This window comes from Emys orbicularis, chromosome 25 (genome assembly GCF_028017835.1).
Source record: "Emys orbicularis isolate rEmyOrb1 chromosome 25, rEmyOrb1.hap1, whole genome shotgun sequence".
Classification (NCBI taxonomy): domain Eukaryota; kingdom Metazoa; phylum Chordata; order Testudines; family Emydidae; genus Emys; species Emys orbicularis.
This window is the reverse complement of record NC_088707.1, coordinates 7618534-7638732: the sequence shown is the minus strand read 5'-3', so window position 1 is coordinate 7638732 and position 20199 is coordinate 7618534. Positions and strand designations below refer to the sequence as shown.

Sequence of the window (20199 nt, the reverse complement as noted above, 5' to 3'; positions counted from 1 at the left end):
TGGGTCCAGCAGCGGAGTTGGCTGGTGTGATCAGACACAGGTTTGTGCAATGCCGGACTGGCAGAGTCCAGATCGGCACGGGCACAGTGCCACCGGCACAGCATGGCGTTCAGGCTGAAACTGGTATCTGCCCCATTCACTCTCCTGAGCTCCGCTCTCCCCCCCCCCCCCCCGCCCCCAGACCAATTTGCATGTGGCTTCTTGCCCAGGGAACATTCCAAAGGCACCTGCCCAGGTGCTCAAGTGTCTGGATTTGTGATCTGGTGGGTGGGGCGGGAGAGAGAGTTAACCCTTAAAGCACAGAGCAGGGAAAGCAACTGAGTCGCTGTTTCGGTTCTTGTGTCCTAGCCTGGAGGGCCCAATTCCTCCCCCACACCCCGAAATGAGACCTGTTTGTCGCTTTGACAGCAGGAGTGGAGCAAAGAGGCTGGCTGGGGACAGAGCCCGCATGTGAGCAGCCTGGGGAAGGTGGTGCCCATCCCGGCTTTGTAGAGAGGTTGTTTCAGCCACAGGGCCTTTCAAAGCTGGAGGGGGGGTTGGAGGAGAAGCTGATCTGGATGTCGCCTCCTGTGACCGGAGGTGGCATGTCGCCGAAGCAGGGAGGAATTCGACGCTAAGTCTCTTCCCTGAGGAGTTCACAAACAGTACGTGGGCGGGAGGGTGCGGAGAGCTGCGGCCCCCGGAGGCCAGCTCCCAGCACACGGGGGCTACAAAGCCGGGCAAACCAGCCTTTCTGGAATCTCCCCCAGCAGCGTGGAGCTGTTAGATGGGCCTGCATTGCCCCTGGGTGGAAGGGAAGCGGGCTGACCGGTTCACACTGTGCTCAGGTGGATCTGGATCACCTGCAGCAGCAGCCCCAGGGGCCTCTCTAGTTGACCCTGATGGCCTGTCAGGTGCAGAGGTGGCTGGGTGGTCCTGCAGCCCACATGGCTTCAGGAGCAGCGTCACTTAGCACAATAGGGACTGGCCCCGTCCTGGACTGGGAGAAGGGCCCACGGGCCCTCCCCTCGCGACCTGTCCTTCCCCCGTCCTCCCCCACCAGCTCGGATCCCTAGCCAGCTCCCTGGCAGCATCTCCAAAGGTGATAGCCGGAGGTAACCTTGGGGGGTGGGCTCTCGGGTGGCTCCCACTGCTTCCATATTGTTCTCCCGCTCCAGTGTTGCTATGGCAACCGGGGAATTAGCATCTCCTCCGTGTGCCGGCAGCTTGTCCATGGCCCTGTTTCCTCTGCGCAGCCCCGTCCTGAGAGGCCGCAGGCCTGGGCTCGCCCCCCGCTCCTGGGACTGCTGTGGGCTCAGCCGCCCCTTCTTCGGCTGCTGGCTCCAGGCCGGGATTCGGAGCTGGGAGAGGCGGAGAGAACCACAGGGTCTGGCTGTGTCCGGCAGCCTGGACACATGCGCCCCCCCTTTGCAGGCATCATAGACGGGTCCTGGCTCTTCCCTGCCACAAGGGGTGCTAGACGGGCGAGGCCTCATACAGGGCAGCCTGCTGTTGCTCCGGGGTCCTGAGCCGACTAGATTTTTAACCCCCTTGAGTTCACTGGCCCCGGGAGGCTGGCGCTGCCGTGGACGGGTGGGAACGTGAGGGGACGGGTGGCTTTTCAGGGCGTGGGTTCCCTCCGGCACTGAAAGGGTGAATGCCGTTCCAGTAGCAATCCCCATCCCGGGCAGGATTTTAGGGAAACAACTGCAGACAAGGTTCCTGTCGTCTCCCAGCAGGGGGCGCTGTGGGGGACAGAGCAGGAGTGCTGGCTGTGCAGGAGGGGGGTTCCCAGGTATTCCAGACCCTCCCAGCAGGGGGCACTGTGGGGGATGGAGCAGGAGTGCTGGCTGTGCGGGTGGCGGGGGTTCCCAGGTACTCCAGTCCCAGCCTCCCCCAGCAGGGGGCGCTGTGGGGGATGGCGCAGGAGTGCTGGCTGTGGTGGTGGTGGTGGGGAGCTCCCCGCTGCCCCTGCCTCAGACTCACCCTGCAAACATCCCTCCTTCTGGCACATGGTTCCTGGTGAACTCGGCGTCTCCTCGGCTCCTGCGTGTGGAGATGATGCTCCAGTGACCCCCAGTGGGAAAGGGCTGAGAGTGGCTCGGAAGGCGGGCGGCTGGTCACTATGTGCTGTGTCTCCTTATCCCTCTCCCTCCCTCCCCACTGGCAGTCGGGTGGCATTCCCCACAGGGCCCTGATGTGCCAGGAATCCGGACGGGACTTGTATGCCCACAGCAGGGGTAGCGCAGCCATGGAGTTGCTAGATTGATGGCATCCTGGGGCTATAGGCTTCCCCCATATAGCTCCTTTCCTCTGTGTCCTGTGCCCCCTCCCGCTAGCCCCTGCCTCTTCCCCCTTCAAGTGACTGGCTTTCACCTTTTCCTCTCTCCGCAGATCCCTGTGTGTGCCCGTTCAGAGGTGCGCTCGCCACCTGACGCCCCAGCCCTACCCGAACCGCGCCAGCTGCTGAGATGCCCGTGGCTGCTACCAACTCCGACTTGGGTAAGACACGCCCTTTCCGGGCTGGCATTGTGAAACGTCGCCCGGGCCCTGCGTTCCGTTGTGGGCACAGGGCACCCTCGGTCTGTGCCCCTCACCACCCCTGAACTCCCACGGGGCTTGGTCAGCTCCCCACCGAACGCCCGGCATAGGTGGACACTGGAGACGGGCCCAGGCTGCCAAGTTTGGACTCAGATTTAAGAGCTCCCCACGACAAGCTCTTGGGTGTGTGAGGCTTGGCCCAGAAGGGGCAGGTTGACCGACTCCGTCTCTACAGCCTCCTCATCTGTGAGATCTGGACCCTGCTCTGAGCTGGGAGGGGAGACTGCCCCGTAACAGAACGCCAGTTCCCTCGCCACGCCGGCGCTCCCGCCTCTGCCCCGCCAGGTCCCTCGGATTGTCTAGCTGGATTTTAGAGGTGCCTGCTTCATCTCTCATGTCAGGAGGATGGTTTATTAGCGGGGTTATGGGAGAGCACCCCAGAAGCTTTCTAAGCCCACTGGATGGGGCTGTCCGTGCCCCAGAAAGCTCGCTGTTCGTTCCTTGTGCTGCAGGAGCAGCTGGCTGCTGGCGGGGAATGGAGGGGACAAGTGCCCAAGTAAGAGGAAGGATGGCTCAATGGTTAGAGCACTGGCTTGGGACTCATGTTCAATCCCCAGCTCTGCCACATTCTACATGTGTGACCTTGGGCAAGTCACTTAAGGCCAGATTTTTAAAGGTATGTAGGCGCCTAACTCCTATTGAAGCCGATGGGCGTTAGGTGCCCAAGTACCTTTAAGAATCCGGGCCTGTCCGTTCCTCAGTTCCCCCATCTGTAACGGGGCTAGGAGGATAAATACACTAAAGATGGCGAGGCACTCGGAGGCCATGGGAATGGGGGTTATAGGCGTATGTGAAATGAACGACCTGACTTCTGTGCCGAGAGCTGCGTTTTGGGGGTCCTGATTATTCTGGCTGGGGGGGCAGGGGGGTGCAGGACACCTGTGAGGTGACGTGGGTCAGCTTCATTGGAGGGGACGAGTGGCTGGGAGCCAGATCTCCTGCTGCCTCCCAGCCTGACCCCCGCTGCCTCCCCTGGAAGGGGTAGAGGTGATGCCGCGGTCAGGGGCTGGCACAGCAGGTTTTGGCTGAGGCGAGATGGAGGCTGGATCGGTAGCTGCCCTGGCTTCTCTGCCATCAGTACGGCCGGCTGCGGCTGCAAAGGTCGCTTCCCCTCCACCCGCTTGCTGGGATGCTGGTACTGACCGACCGCACCGCCTGCTCGCTGGTGTCCATGGAAACGCAGCTGCAGAAATTAAAGAGGCCGCCCGGAGATTCTGGGCTGGGCAGTATGGAAGCATCTGCCCCCGCTGGAGTGTGTTCCCCCCCCAGGCTGGGGGGGACAAGACAGAATGGGGCCTGAAGGGGGGGGGGGATGAGATCGAGAGGGGGCAATGGGAGAGGCGCAGTGCAGGGAGAATGGGGGGGGGGGTGCACCATGGGATGGGGGGAAGGGCTTTGGGTGAGTGAGGGGGGGTCAGGGCGGGTGGGGAGGATGTGCATGTGGGGCTGCCCCACGTGGGCATCAGGAGTCCAATCCGGGGCCCGCGTCTCTAAAAACCCCAGTGCTCCGCCCCAGGCGCAGGCGCATCCGCTGCTCCCCTCGGAGTGTGGGGATGGGGGCCTGGGGACAGTCCCCCTGCTCCTGATTGGTTCTGCTGGCTGCACCCCTCACTCTGGGCTGCAGCGTCTCTCTCTCGGGCTGGCTGCATATCCTTTGTTGCTAGTAAATGCAAAGGTGTGCGTGTGCGTGTGTGTGTGTGTGTGTGTGTGTACGCACAGCTTCTGCTCCCTACCTGCCCGCCTCTAACCCTCTTACATTTAATTAAACCTCTTCTCTTTAGCTGGTGATTACATTGTAGGTCAGGCAGGAATCCTGGGGCTGCGCTCTAAGCCAGTTAATGGCACACCCGGGCCATGGGGCTGGGCCAGACCTCCAAGGCCGGAGGAGGGCACTGGGAGTGTGTGGCTTGGGGAACAGGTGGGCACATGCCTGCGTGTATGTGCGTCTGGCATGGGGCGTGCGCCTGTGGGGGCGTGTGCCCGTGCACCTGAGCGTGGGTGTGAGCGCACGGCTGTACACCAGTGTGTGGGCATGTGCATGCCCGTGCACCTGAGCGTGGGTGTGAGCGCACGGCTGTGCACCAGAGTGTGGGTGTGAGCATACAGCAATGTACCTGAGCGTGGGTGTGAGCGCATGGCTTTGCACCAGAGTGTGGGTATGAGCGCTCTGCTTTGCACCAGTGTGTGGGTATGAGCGCACGGCTGTGCACCTGAGCGTGGGTGGAGGGTGGAGCCAAAGCCGCATTTGAATGGGAGACCTCTCAGGAGCAGCCCAGACACTGCAGGGAATGTGGTAGGGGGCTCAGGCGGGGGCGGTCTGCCCTCAGAGCCAGTGCTGACCCCCGTGCATGGGGCTGCTCCACCTAAATCTGAGCTCCTGGGCACTTGTGTTCCTCAAGGGTCCTGTGTTTCCTTTGCGAAACTTGGGGTGTTAACTTGGCATCTAGGCTGTTTCCTAAGGCAGGTGCCTCCATTCTGCCCCCCTGTGGTTTCAGCAGGGTGCTGCTGTGTGGCACTGCAGGGAGCTGCTAATCAGTAGCTGTGTTCCACCCCAGCACCGGCTGCATCTCTGTGGTGGTTGTATCGCACACAGGGGGGTCCCTGGGGGTGAAACAGCTGGAGAAACACAGAGAGGGTTGAGTGGGGTCTCAGGGCCTCTGTGTAAAATGAGGCAGGACGGCCTGTGGGTCAGGCACGGCCCTGGGACTTTGGGGAGCCCTCCTCTGCCACAGACTCCCTGCGTGAGTCACTTGGTCTCTGTGCCTCTGTTCCCCCCTGTAATAGGATGAGCAGAGCCCAGGGGGTCAGGAACAGCAGAGGTGGGGGTGCTGGTTTGCATAGAGACCAGGTACATTTCTGACACTGGCAGGACAAGCCAGATCCCAGGCCCCCCCCCCCACCCCTAGTAGCCACATGAAACGTCCCTGGGTGTTAGCTGCCTCTGAGTCCACCTGGCTTTCTAAGGGTTAATCCCAGTCTCAGGCAGATTCTGTTTCTCTCCATCCCCCCCCCCCCAGGCCAGTCAGGGCTGGGAAGGGGGTTGGGGTGGGGGATAGGGTCAGAGTGGGATCAGATATAGGGGGGTGGGAAGGGGTCAGGCTGGGTGGGGTGGGATGCGGGTCCAGCAGGGGTCTGGGATGGGGTCTGGGTGGGGAGGGGTGAGGCAGGGGGGTGGGATGGGATCAGGCTTGGTGGGGTGGGAAGGGGTGAGGCAGGGGGGTAGGTGGGGTGGGAAGGGGTCAGGCAGGGGGTGGGATGGGGTCTGGGTGGGGTGGGAAGGGGGTTGAGTTGGGATGATGGGGTTAGAGTGGAATCTGGGGTGGGGAGTTGGTGGTCAGACAGGGGGGTGGGGTGGGGGTGGGAAGGGGTCAGGCAGGGGGTGGGATGGGGTCAGGCTGAATGGGGTGGGAAGGAGGTTGGGTTGGGGGGATTGGGGTTAGAGCGGGATCTGGGGTGGGGAGTTGGTGGTCAGGCTGTGGGGGGTGGGATGGGGTCTGGGTGGGGTGGGAAGTGGTCAGGCAGGGGGTGGGATGGGGTCAGGCTGGATGGGGTGGGAAGGGGGTTGGGTTGGGGGGATTGGGGTTACAGTGGGATCTGGGGTGGGGAGTTGGTGGTCAGGCAGGGGGTGGGATGGGGTCAGGCTGTGGGGGGTGGGATGGGGTCTAGGTGGGGTGGGGTGGGAAGGGAGCGGGACGGGGGTGGGACTGCGAGGGGGAGCAGGTGATTTGGGGCGGGAGGGGCTCAGGCTGGGGGTGGGGTGGGTCGACGCTGTCCCTTTAAATTTGTATCCGTCCTGGCTTAATGTCCTTGGATGTAATCCCTTCCTGCTGCCATGGCAACGAGGGTATAATAGCGCCAGTGCCAATGCCCGCCTTAAAGGGGTTAAGGCACCAATGCCCCCTGCCCCTGGGGAGGGACTTGGGACCGGGGCCTCTCCCACCTGCCGGGTGCCTGGTGCACCATCCCCTCCCCCCTCCCCTGTGGTCCTGCTCATCCCCCGCCGCCCTTACGCCCCTGCTGACAGGAAGGGGTTAATAATTCGGGGGGGGGGCACGAGGCTTACCCCCTGCCCCATTGAGAAGGGGGCAAAGGCAGGGAAGGGGCAGGGGGAGCAGAGCCCTGCAGGCAGGCTGGGCTGGGCGAGTCTCGGGCTGAGCGGGGTGTGGGGGCCATGTGGGGCTGGGTGTGTGAAGCTGTGGGGGTGTGTGTTGGGTGGGGCTCTGTGTGTGTGTTTTGTGTAGCTGTGTGTTTGTGCACCATGTGGAGCTGTGGTTGTAAGTATGATCAGTTGTGTGTGTGCGCTGGGTGGGGCTCTTGTGTGTGTGTATTTGTGTGCCGTGTGAAGCTGTGGGGGCCAGTGTGATCGTGTGTGTGTGTGTGTGTGTGTGTGTGTGAGTGTGTGTTGCATGGGGCTCTGTGTGAGTTTTGTGTAGCTGTGTGTTGTGCACCGTGTGAAGATTGTGTGTGTGTGTGTGTGTGTGTGTTGGGTGGAGCTGTGTGCTTGTGTGTGTGCGTGCTGTGTTGGGTGGGTGAGAAGCCGTGGGTGTCAGTTTGATGTGTGTTGTTTGTTGCGTAGGGCTGTGGCGTGTGTGTGTGTGTGTCTGTGTACAGGGAGGGGGCTATGCATGGAGTGGGGAGAATCAACCTTCTCAAAGCTTCAGTGCTCCCAGGTGTCATAATTAACCCCTTCCCTGCTGCACTTTCCATGGGATGCAGCCAGTCAGCCCCGGGACCCTGGACCTCTTCTCCATTGCCTTGAGTAGTCGTTTGTCCCAGTGGAAAATGGGGTCAGTCGTCCCCGTTGTGGATGTGAATGACTGCAGGTGGCGTGGGGCGTTGGAGAGCCGGACCCGTTGTGTCTCTGTGGGCGAGCCCGTTCGTGTGCACGGCTGGGGGTGAAAGCACCTCAGACCTCAGCTCTCTTGGTTACTGTGTGTGTGTGTGGGGGGGTGTTCACTGAAAAATCCCAAGTCTGCTACAGAGTAATGATACCAACATTCAGTGCTGGTATTGGGCTTCTCCTCCCTAGATCTCAGAGGGGTGTCTGTTGTTAGTCCCCATTTTATATATGGGGAAACTGAGGCACAGAGCGAGGAAGTGACTTGCCCAAAACCTCAGTGGCAAAGACAGGAATAGAACCCAGGAGTCCTGATTCCCAGGCTCCCTGCTGGAACCACTAGACCCTACTTCCTTCCTTTCAGATTCATGGAGGATAGGTCCATCAGTGGCTATTAGCCAGGATGGGCAGGGATGGTGTCCCTAGCCTCTGTTTGCCAGAAGCTGGGATTGGGTGACAGGCCATGGATTACTTGATGCTAACCTGCCTGTTCATTCCCTTTGGGGCACCTGCCATTGGCCACTGTCAGAGGGCAGGATACTGGGCTTGATGGACCTTTGGTCTGACCCAGTATGGCCGTTCTTATGTTCTTATGTTCTTGGAGCTAGTAGTAGGACCCAGGAGCCCTGACTCCCAGTCTCCCTGCTGGAACCCGTGGGAGATAACTGGCAGTGGAACCCGTGGGAGATAACTGGCAGTAGAACCCAGGTGCCTTGATTCCTCGTCCCCTTCTGTAACTACTAGGCCATGCTCCCACGGGCTCAGAATAGAGTCCAGGAGCCCTCCCAGGACTCTGCTCTATCCATTAGGTAACATGTGGCGCTGAGAATAGAAACCAGGAGTCCACTTCCCAGACCTATAGTAAGTCCACTAGGACCACACCTGCCCCAGGCTCCAGCTCCTGGTGCTAATCCACTCACTGGCGGGCTTTGCATTGGCCGGCTGGTCTCTCCAGGCAGCAGGGCTGGTGGGGTCACAACTCCCCCTTAGGCGGCTGCTCTCGCCCACCTTTGCCATCTGGTGCCAGCACTGCCTGTGCCAATCACGCTGCCGGCAGCCGAGCTGGCTGATTGGCTGGCATTTTTGGGAGATGCCTGGTCTTCTCTCCAGCCAGTGGCTTCTGCCTCCTCCGCCCTTCCCCACGCTGCGAAAGCGTCGGGCTCAGCCCCATCCATCGCCTGGGCGGGCGAGCTGTCAGGGCAGCGGGATCTGGAGACGGTCGCCGTGGCAGCCAGCTCGGGTACCCGCGTCTCTGAGCAGCAGTGTGGAAAAGCCTGTCTCTGAGCATCCCTGACCGCAGCCATGAGCAGCAGCCCCGCCAGTGGCGTCTCCCTAGAGGGGATCTCGCTGGATTCCTCGGAGGAGTCCGAGCTCCGCAGGGAAGGTAGGGAGACTCCATGGCGGGGGGAGGCTGCTTCTGGCATCATGAGGGGGATCGGCTCCCCCCGCCCGCCTTCCCTGCTGCCTCCGGGGCTGTGGTCCGAGCTGAGCTGCGACGTGAGATGTCGGAGATGCTGGGGGGGGGAGGGCTGAAGACAGGAGGCCAGCGACGGAGCAGCTAATCCCCCAGCAAAGGAAGGAAAAGATGAGTGGGGGGCAGGGGCTGTGCACGAGCCAACCCTGCCCCCAGGGGAACCACTGCCCCCCCCATTTCCCCACTGCCCCTTTCCCCTAGGGGTGGAAATCTAGGTTCTGCCCACCAGGAATGGGCACAGGGCAGGTGGGTTGCTGCAGGCTGGGATCTTTGCCCAGATGGCAGCTCTGCCTGGAATTCGGGGGGCAGGGAGAGGGTGGGTCTCTGGGGGGGGGGTTGGTCCCCATCCATCATGCTTTTCCCATCCCTTCCAAAGAGATGAATGGGGCGGGGATATTCCCTCCCCCTGCTACGCAATAGCTGATCTCTGGGGGGGTGGGACACGTCAGTTCACTCCTCCCACCTCTGTATTGGCACATTAAGGCATTGTTGCTAACTGGGGCCTTGGGGGCTGGGACCAGGGTTTTGGGGTCTCCCTGTGCCCTTGGCTCACCCCGGGGTCTGTATTGGGGAGGGGGTTCAGTATATATAGTGCAAGAGCTGGGTGCCAGCAGGGGCCCTTTACTTTGCTGACCAGGGCATCGCTCGCCCTGTGGGTGGCTCTGTGCACTCTAGGGTGCCCCCATTGACTCTAGTGGGGTATCCCCGTGGGCAGGAGTTGGCCTGTAGTTATTAATGTGGGCATTTGGGGGAAGGAAAATTGGATCCACGTCTCTTATCTCCACTGAAATGCACTGGATTAAAGGGGTTTCTCTGGGGGGCAGGCTGGAAATGAATGATTTCCCTTGTGTTTAGACAGTGGTTTATAAATGGGCAGATGCAGTGCTGGGCGCAGCTGCCTCAGGGGGTCCCTGAGGTGGTGACAGAGGGGGGTTGGCGTCCCCGACTGGAGACTGGTACCTACAACAGCCTCAGAGAGGAGGGTGCCGTGGGTTGTTTCTCTCCTTGGCCTTTCACCTCTGGGGCTCTGGGCTTGGAATCCACCAAGGAGCCATGCATCATGTCTGGTGCTGAAAGCCTGGGACCTGAGTGGTCTTGGCACCCACCGCACTGGTGGACACAGGGGATCGCTTTCTTTCAGGGATAGTGGTGGAATAGCAGGAGGTGCTGCAGATAATCATCAAGGTACCTGAGGGCCATAGATGGCTCAGGTCTGAGGGACATCAGCAGAGCTGTGTGTATTGGGGAGCCCAGGACTGCAATGGCAGAGTACATAAGAACCGTCACACTGGGTCAGACCAAGGGTCCATCAAGCCCCGTATCCGGTCTCTGACAGTGGCCGAAGCCAGATGCTTCAGAGGAAGTGAACAGAACAGGGCAATTTCAAGAAATCCATCCCCCGTCGAACAATCCCAGCTTCTGGCAGTGGGAGATTTAGGGACACCCAGAGCATGGGTTGCGTCCTGGACCATCTTGGCTAATAGCCATTGATGGATCTATCCTACATGAGCTCATCTAATTATTTTCTTAATGCGGTTATACTTTTGGCCTTCACAACATCCCCTGGCAAGGAGTTCCACAGGTTGACTGTGCGTTGTGTGAAGAATTACTTCCTTATGTTTGTTTTAAACCTGCTGCCTATTCATTTCATCGGGCGACCCCACGTTCCTGTGGTATGTGAAGGGGTAAATAACATTTCCTTATTCACTTTTTCCTCACCAGTCATGATTTTATAGACCTGTGTCATATCCCCCCTTAGTCGTCTCTTTTCTAAGATGAACAGCCCTGGTCTTTTTAATCGTGCCTCATATGGGAGCTGTTCCAGCCCCCTAATCATTTTCATTGCCCTTCTCTGCACTTTTTCCAATTCCAATATATCTTTTTTGAGACGGGGCGACCAGAACTGCATACAGTATTCAGGGTGTGAGTCTAGCATGGATATATACAGTGGCATTATGATATTTTCTCTTTTATTATCTGTCCCTTTCCTAATGGTTCCTAACATTGTGTTGGCTTTTTTTGACTGCCGCTGCACATTGAGCAGGTGTTTTCCGAGAACTAGCCATGGTGACACCAAGATCTTTTTCTGGAGGGGTAACAGCTAATTTAGACCCCGTCCTTTTGGGAAACGTAATCCCAACTATCCATACAATGTGCATGACTTCGCAGTTATCAACACTGAATTTCATCTGCCAGTTTGTTGCCCAGTCACCCAGTTCAGTGGGGTCTCTTTGTAACTCTTCGCCATCTGCTTTGGACTCGGCTATCTCGAGTCATTCTGTGTCGTGTGCAAATTTTGCCATCTCACTGCTCACCCCCTTTCCCAGATTGTTTCTGAATGGGGTGAGCAGCACTGGTCCCCGTGCAGATCCTTGGGGAACGCTGCCATTTACCCCTTTCCATTGTGAAAACTGACCATTTATTCCTACTCTTGGTTTCCTAGCTTTGGACCAGTTACTGATCCATAAGAGGACCTTCCCTCTTACCCCACGACTGCGTCCTTTGCTTAAAAGCTTTTGGTGAGAGACGTTGGTTGGGTCTACACCAGGGGTTCTCAACCTTTTTCTTTCTGAGGCCTCCCCCACCCCACATGCTATAAAAATCCCACAGCATTGGGGGTAGCAAGCAGGGCAATTTCCGAGGTCCCCACTCCACAGGGCCCCCCGCGAAGCTAAGTTGATTGGGCTTTGGCTTCAGCCCTGAGTGGCAGGGCTTTGGTTTTTTGCCCTGGGCCCCAGTGAGTCCAACGCCAGCCCTGCTCTCTGGCTTATTTTGGCCGACCCCCTGAAACCTGCTCGCGGCCCCACAGGGGCCCTGGACCCCCAGCTGAGAACCGCTGGTCTACGCTACTGTGACAATGCGGTTCTGGCGGAACCCAACTGAGAGTGCCAACTCAGGACAAATTGCTCAAACAGGGCAGTTACAGCCCAAGGCTGGGGTTTTTCCACCTCTAAGGCAAACCAAACCAGCCAGACTAAGAGGACTTCGGTCTCACCCCACTGGCTAACCGCAAGTCTCACAAGCAATCTCCTTAGGCACTCCAGTTTTCCAGTATCACCACCAGTACCACTCGTTATGGGGACAAATGGTTATGAAAACCAAGACCCCAGTAAAAGAAAAAGGTTCTCCTGATCCCAAAGGACCAAGCCCCAGACCCAGGTCAATATACAAATCAGATCTTACCCACAAATCACGCTGTTGCCAATCCTTTAGAATCTAAAATCTAAAGGTTTATTCATAAAAGGAAAAAGATAGAGATGAGAGTTAGAATTGGTTAAATGGAATCAATTACATACAGTAATGGCAAAGTTCTTGGTTCAGGCTTGCAGCAGCGATAGAACAAACTGCAGGTTCAGATCAAGTCTCTGGAATACATCCCCCACTGGGATGGGTCCTCAGTCCTTTGTTCAAAGCTTCAGTTGTAGCAAAGTTCCTCCAGAGATATGAAGCAGGATTGAAGACAAAATGGAGATGAGGCATCAGCCTTATATAGTCTTTTCCAGGTGTAAGAACACCCCTTTGTTCTTACTGTGGAAAATTACAGCAAAATGGAGTCTGGAGTCACATGGGCCAGTCCCTGCATACTTTGCTGAGTCTCAAGGCATATTTGCCTTTTCTCAATGAGTCCATTGTATAGCTGATGGTTCTTAATGGGCCATCAAGCAGGCTAGGCAGAGCTAACACCAGCTTGTCTGGGATGTCACCCAGAAGCATAGCATAAGTTTGCAATACAGACAGTATAGAGCCAATATTCATAACTTCAACTATAACACTGATACACACATATAGACAGCATAATTATAACCAGTAATCCATAACCTTGTCTTAGACACCCCATTTGACCCCCTTTATACAAGATTTGGGTGCCACTACAGGACCTTGGTTGCAACAATGATCTATATGGTCCCAGATTATATCAATAACGTCACAGCTACGGAGTTAGATCGACACAAGGCAGCTACTGTGGAAATGTCAACGTGTCAATTTCATGCTGTAACTGCCTCGCTGCGCCGACTTAATAACTCCACCTCCCCGAGTGGAGTAGACTCTAGGTCGATGCAGTGTCCGTGTAGATGCTGCATTATGATATTTTCTCTTTCATTATCTATCCCGTTCCTGATTGCGTTGGCTTTTTGGACTGCCGCTGCATTGCTTACGTCAGGACTGTTACTGGCTTTCGGGAGCCGTCCCACCATGCCCCCCCCGCGGACAGTACAATCGAAGCAAGCGCTCCCAGTGAGGAGGCGTGCCGCCGACACGAGCAGCGCCGTGTTGACACGCACAAGCCATGTCGTTACTGCGACGGCTGCACGCTGGCCTCAGTTCAGTCTCTGGAAGCCTGCAGCTCCTGTGCTCCCCAGGCCAGAGATGCAATGGGGACTGACTGCTGGGAGGATGTGACCCCTTAGCCCTGCAGAGTAGAGCTGCTGCTTGTTTCAGAACTGCCTCTGGGTTAACCGCTTAATGGCAGGACTGTCAAAACGCCATTGTGCTGAGCCGCGGGGTCTTGCTTCTCAGCCTGTGTTCGTTGAAACGTCTCTGCTCTTCCCTTGTGTGGAAGTCCGGCTCCAGAGAGTTTGGCATGGGGGCGGGAGGGGTAGCTCAGTGGTTTGAGCATTGGCCTGCTAAACCCAGGGTTGTGAGGGGGCCACTTAGGGATCTGGGGCAAAATCAGTACTTGGTCCTGCTAGTGAAGGCAGGGGGCTGGACTTGATGACCTTTCAAGGTCCCTTCCAGTTCTAGGAGATGGGATATCTCCATTAATTTATTTATAATTTATTTATTTTATTACGTTGTCACCCACTTGCACTTACCACCCACGTACACATGTGGAGACAGAGCTAGTGCACGTCTCGACCTCACACTCCGGCCTGTATGTTCAGACACCTGCACGCAGATACCAGGGTGCTGGCTTAGGCACATCCCTGCCCTGACTCAAAAACACATTCGCACGTGCAGCTATGTGTGTGTGCACTTGCACGCCTACATCTGCCGATTGGCACCTTGAGACCCTGTCGTGCACCAGCACCCTGTTGCGCGAGGTGCTGTACAAACCCAGAACAAAGTCACTACCTGCTCCAAGGCACTTGGTGCATGCGTGTGCGTTCGCACATGTGCCAACTCACAGATCTGTACTGTCCATCCCTAATGCTGCGTGTGTTCCCTCACCCCACTGGCTTGCACACAGATGCGTTTATGCCCCCCCGCCTCCAAAAACATTATTTTTATTCACATTACCATAGCAACTGAGATGGGTGGGCCCAGCGGGGTGATGTGCAAACACCTTGTCCCTCCCCCAAAGAGCTTACAGTGTAAAGGGGAAACTGAGGCACAGTAAGGGAACGTGACTCGCCCAAGCTGGCCGGGAATAAAAGGCAGTCCAGTGCTCTACCCACTGGACGACGCTGCCTCTGTTCACAGCCGTCTGTCTGCCCCCAGCCTCTGCTAACCAGAGTGGGGTTGCCATGATGAATAGAACCATCCACAGAGGGAATATTCATGGGATGCTCTGTGTGTCCCGCCCCGTCCCCATGCAAATCGTCCCCTACCCCCGCTCCCTGTCTCCACTACGGCCCTTGGCTGCAGGTTCAGCGGCTGGTGCCCTCTCTCCTTTTTCTGCACGCCCGGTCTCCTGGGCCCGGGCACAGCTTGCCCCAGCCAGCAGCCCCGTTCCCCTAGCCCCTGCAAGGTCTGTAAAGAGGAGCCGGCTTGTGCTGCCACCCTGACTTGGCCACCCCCGCAGCAGGAGCCCAGGAGAAGGGTCTGATCCGCTGAGCGCCATCCCCCGGAACGCGGGCAGCACGGAGCAGTAAACAGCCTCCTGCCTGGCTGCTCGCCGCCCACCCCCACCACGCTCGACTGCTGCGCTTAGTGGCCCGGAGCCAAATCTCCGCATCATTTCACTTATTAATGAGCTTGGTGGATGGGGCATTCGGGGACAGATGCTCGTCACTTGCTGCCTCGGTGGCTTGTTTGTGTTTTGGGCACACGTCTTTTTTTTGGGGGGGGCGATCCGTTCCTGAGCAGTCGAGGTGCATTGCGAGGCGTTTTCCAGTGAGCCGGCTGGTCCAGGCTGCGGTCCTACCAGTGCCCCCCAAACTCCTCAGGGATCCCCAAATCCAGGGTTTCTCCCATAACACCCCCCACTCCAACCCCTGAGGGGGATCCGCCTGAACCCTGGATTCCCCACCTCACCCCATAAAGGGATCTACCAAATCTGGGCTTTCTCCTCAGAACGCCCCCAACCCCTAATGGGATCCCCCCAAATCCAGGATTGCCCCTCACCCCACCCGCTCACTTGTACCCCTCCTAGGTTCTGCCCAAGCCTCATATTTCCTTTCCCGACAACCTCCTGAGCCACTGATTCCCCCTCCCCGCCCTTCACAAAAAAGTTGCTATAAATATTCCAGTGTGTTTAATATTTAACTCCCCCGAAGGAGATCGTTGCTGGGCAGAGTCCAGGTGGATTGTTGGGGCTGCTTCTTCCCCAGCAGGGCTATTGCCTGGGGCGGGGAGCTCACCCCGGGAGGGTGGGTGATGTGTGCTTGGAGTCAAGGGTGTGTCCTGCCCTGATCCATCAGGGGCGGCGCAGCTTCCTACGTTACCCTGTCCCTGGCATCCAAGCTTCTCCCAATCTTCAGTATATTTACCCTCCTCACATCCCTGTGAGCCAGGGCAGTGCAGTGCCGTGATCCCCGGGTTACGGATGGAGAACCGAGGCCCAGACAGACCGAGGGGACATCTATGCTGTCATTAGACACTACGGCTGGCTCGTGCCAGCTGACCCGGGCTCGCGGGGGCCAGGGTAAGGGGCTGTTCGGCTTGGAGATTGCTCGGGCTGCAGTCTGAGCCCGAACACCTACACTGCAATCAAACAGTCCCTTAGCCCGAGCCCTGCGAGCCTGCGTCGGCTGGCATGGGCCAGCGGCGGGGGAGTAATTGCCATGTAGACGCACCCTAGGTGACCTTCCCAAGGTCACGCAGGGAGTTTGTGTCAGAGCCAGCGCCTTAACCATTGGGCCATCCTTCCCCTCACTTTGCTCCCCCATTGGTGGAGATGGGCCTCATTCGAACCCCCCAGATCTGAACTATGGGGTCCAGTCCAAACTGTGCAGCCTGGACCCGCCTCCTTTCTGCTCCAATCTGAGACCAACTCTCTTTTCCCACCTGCCCCTTTAAGAGCCCTGGAGCCAGTGCCGATACCCTTAAATGGACAGGATCCTGGGGGTGGCGGCATCTGTTCCTCGATTAGGGTCACTTCTCAGCAACCCGGGAGCGAGCCGGGCACGTGGGACAGGGCAGGAGGCCAGCTGACTTGCAGATGGCAGAGCCTGCGGCTTGCTCGCCCTCCCCATCTGGAGTCTCCACCCTAGCCCATTTCTACAGCCACATCCGTCTCCTGCCCTCCTGGGTGGTGCTGGGAAATTCTCGGGTGTTTTTTTCTTTAAGGGGAAAATGCACCTTTTCCTGCCGTCAGTCGGGGTGGTGGTGGGAGAGTGGGGGATCTCATGGCTGCCTGGGTGATCAGCCATTTGCCTACAGAGAGGGGGCAGGGCAGGGGGCAGTGGTGATGAAGTGGCTAATAGCCAGACTCAAATCGGCCCCGTTTTAGGGGGTTAGGAAGTGGCCTTTCTCCCAGGGGTCCCCAAGCAGGATGACTTTACTCTGACGGATCTCGGGGTCACGCTGATTGCCAGATTTGGGGTCAGGAAGGAATTTTCCCCCTGGGCTGATTGGCTGGGACCTTGGAGTTTTTTGCCTTCAGCTCTGGGCGTGGGTCACTTGCTAGGTTCATCTGGGCGTCTCTCACCTAGTCAATATCCCGCGGTTGCAGGGGGCTCGGGCTCTGGTGGCCCCGCAGGCTCTCCCGTTCTCTGCCTGGGGCTCACAACAATTTAGTCTGCCGAGCGCTGGCTAAAGTGGAACTAAAGTCATTGGGCTCAGGGCATCTATCTGGGTGACAATGGCCTGTACTTTACAGGAGCTCAGACAAGATGAACTAATGATCCTTTCTGGCCTGAAACGACATACTCCTCATTGGACCGAGGGTGTCTCAGAAGGACAGGGGCCCTGGGGGGGCGGCGGGAGGGGCTGTCACTGAGACCTCCGCATCCCTCATCCGTTTGCCAGCGCCCCGAGCAACTCATTCTGGGCAGCTACGTGGCTGATTCTTCTCTAAAGATGGTCACAGCTTGGGAGGGAGTGTGCCAGGCTGTGGGTGGGTGAATCCTGCTGGTAGGGTCTGGGTCAACTCTATGCCCTGGCAGAGGCAGGGATAGGGGAGGATCCATCCGTAATCTCATCCTCAGGGAGGGAATCTGTGGGCCGGGGGAAGATCGGACCCTGGGGGGTTTATGTGATGGGATCGGGTCAGGGGCAACATAGGTCACCCGTCCGTTTGAGCGCTGGTTACAGCCCCGAGGCCGGGCACGCTGGCTGGCGGCAAAGGCCTCGCTTGCATCTGCGTTGCCTTGTAGCCGTGCTTGACGTCCGCCCATGTGGCTCTTTCTTTTTCTTCTCCTCCTCCCGCCGTCTCTGCCCCTCTTCCTTGCGCTGGGATTCTCTTGCTTTCACCCTGCCCTCTTCTCCCCCACCCCCCTTTCTTCCCCCAGCCATGCAGCAGGTGCTGGACAACCTGAGCGACCTGCCCAACTCCACCGGGGCGGCTGACCTGGATCTCATCTTCCTCCGCGGCATCATGGAGAGTCCAATAGTAAGATCCTTGGCTAAGGTACAGTCGCATGGGGTGGCCGGGGAAGGGGCAGCGGCTGAGTTTGAACCTGCTTTTCCGGATCGAGTGCAGCATCCCCTGTCCCCATCTTCCTGCCGCAGGCGCCTCTGTTACAAAGTCGTCCCTGGTGTTCCCTGCCTGGCACCCCCATTTCCATGGGGGGGCTGGGGTAGCTGCTACCAGGCCAGGCTCTTCTGGGTGTGGCTGGGAATATGGGAGCAGCTGATGTCTGGCCTGGCCCCAGCTCTAGTTTTACTGCCCCTGCACTGGTATAGAGGGTCACCACCTCCTGTGTCCTTGGGCTGCAGCTGGGCTCCCCCAGACCCCTTGCCCAATCTCATCCAGCTGCAAAGTGCACAGGTCTGGAGCCGGGGGTCGTGAGCGTGGGTGCGTGTGCAAGGCGTGTGCGCACGTGTGGCGTGTCAGCGTACGAGTTGATTGGGTGGTGGTGATGTGTGTGTAACTGGGAGGAGGTGGGTGGGAGACTGGGAGTAGGTGTGTGTGTGTGTGTGTGTGTGCCGACTGGTTATACTTTGGTGCATGCTAGTTACATGGGTGGGTGGGTGTGCGCTCATGCCTGCCTGTACGTTGGCTCCTGTGTGTGTGTGTGTGCGCGTGCATGTGTACGCACACGGGTGCCCGCCTGTATGCTGGCTCCAGCCTGTGTGTTTGTGCACGCGCCTGTGCGCTGGCTCCAGTGTGTGGGTGTGAGTCTGTGTGTGACAATATTATTTTTAGGTCCCGTCTGTGCATCGCTCCCCTGGGTGCCCAGGCAGCAACCTCCCACCCTGCCAGCCCCCGTCACTGGCACCGACAGAGCGGGAGAGGACAGGCACCAATTCAAGCAGGCTAAAGATGGGCTGGATTGCTAGGCTGCTCCCGGGCTTGGGCTGCCGGGGTCCCGCTGGGGGCTGGGTGCCGAGCCTGGCAGGGGGCTGGCGATGCAGTGCCGGAGGCACACGCCCAGGGGGCTGGGGGCACTCAGGAGAGGGAGATTTCTGCTCCCTAGAACCCCCCCCCCCCGACTCTTCTCTCACTACTCCTCTGCCCAGACCACCCCCTGCCTCTCCCGGAGGGCTAGTGGCTGGAGGAGGTGTGTGTGCCTGCCTGGATGCTGGCTTGAGTGTGTGTGTGTGTGTGTGCATACCAGCACTGTGTGTGTGTGTGTGTCCGCATGTGCCTGCCTGGATGCTGGCTTGTGTGTGTGTGTGTGTGTGTGCATACCAGCACTGTGTGTGTATGTGCATACCAGCACTCTGTGTGTGTGTGTGTGTGCATGCATACCAGCACTGTGTGTGTGTGTGTGTGTGTGCATACCAGCACTCTGTGTGTGTGTGTGTGTGCGCGCATACCAGCACTGTGTGTGCGTGTGTGTGTGCACGCATACCAGCACTGTGTGTGCGTGTGTGTGCATGCATACCAGCACTCTGTGTGTGTGTGTGTGTGTGTGTGTGTGTGCATACCAGCACTCTGTGTGTGTGTGTGTGTGTGTGTGTGCATACCAGCACTGTGTGTGTGTGTGCATGCATACCAGCACTCTGTGTGTATGTGTGTGTGTGTGTGTGTGCATACCCAGCACTATAGGGCGAACAAGGAATACAGAGGGGGGGTGGGTGCATGCAAGATACCAGGAGACCTGATCAGCTACTGTGACAGCTGGCGTGGCCGAGTCTCTGCGGATTCCCGCCCCCCCCCTCGCATTTTGCTGGGCTGGGTGGGGCTGGCCTCGCAGACGGGCACCTACCGCGCAGCCGGACGGGCCCCTTGCCCCCCGCCATCCTGTTGTTGCCTGGGAGCAGATGCTGGGGTATTAAGCACCATGTGATCAGACATCTGTGTCACAGGGCGGGGCGGGGGGCCTGGTTCGGCCTCACAAGCCCCCCCCGTCTCTTCCTTTCCGCGCAGGGCTCGGCGTCTGGGGCTCGCCAGCCGGGGGATCCAGGCAGACGAGGTTAATGGGGGTTTGCTTGTGCTCTCTCATCCCCCGCCGCAGGCTCACGAGTGCCTGGAGGAGACCAAGCTGGAGGCCGTGAGGGACAATAACGTAGAGCTGGTGCAGGAGATCCTGCAGGACATCGCCCACGTCGCCGGGAGCAACAGCGCGGCCGCCGAGCTGGCAGGCATCCTGCAGGAGCCCCACTTCCAGGTGCCGCCGCGGGGCGCTGGGGGGGGGCTGAGCATTCCCCTCTGGCTGCGTGTGTGGGGCAGGGGGTCTGGCTGGGATCTGCAGGGCGGAGGGGAGGCTGGCCAGGATCACATCCCTCTGGCTGCGTGTGTGTGGCAGGGGGTCTGGCTGGGATCTGGGGGGTGGGGGGGCTGGCCAGGGTCATGCCCCTCTGGCTGCGATCTGGGTGGGGGGCAGAGGGGCTGGCCAGAGTCACGCCCTTCTGTCTGCATGTGTGGGGCAGTGGGTCTGGCTGGGATGCGGCGGGAGGCTGGCCAGAGTCACGCCCCTCTGGCTGTGCGTGTGTGGCAGGGGGTCCGGCTGGGATCTGCAGGGCGGAGGGGAGGCTGGCCAGGATCACATCCCTCTGGCTGCGTGTGTGTGGCGGGGGTCTGGCTGGGATCTGCAGGGCG

At 58.8% G+C, this 20199-nt stretch overlaps 1 protein-coding gene across 2 annotated transcripts in view; it reads left to right on the top strand.

Annotated features, from left to right (window-relative positions):
• The first annotated feature begins 8719 nt into the window (after positions 1 to 8719).
• Positions 8720 to 20199, top strand: part of MPP2 (MAGUK p55 scaffold protein 2) — a 28125-nt gene continuing 16645 nt past the window's right edge. The window contains exons 1-3 of one of the 2 annotated variants that reach the window (XM_065422635.1): positions 8720 to 8801; positions 17504 to 17622; positions 19616 to 19768. In XM_065422635.1, coding sequence (XP_065278707.1) covers positions 8720 to 8801; positions 17504 to 17622; positions 19616 to 19768 — 354 coding nt within the window. Of the gene's footprint in view, positions 8802 to 17503; positions 17623 to 19615; positions 19769 to 20199 lie in introns of those variants that run through there. The other variant, XM_065422636.1, reaches the window with a different exon arrangement.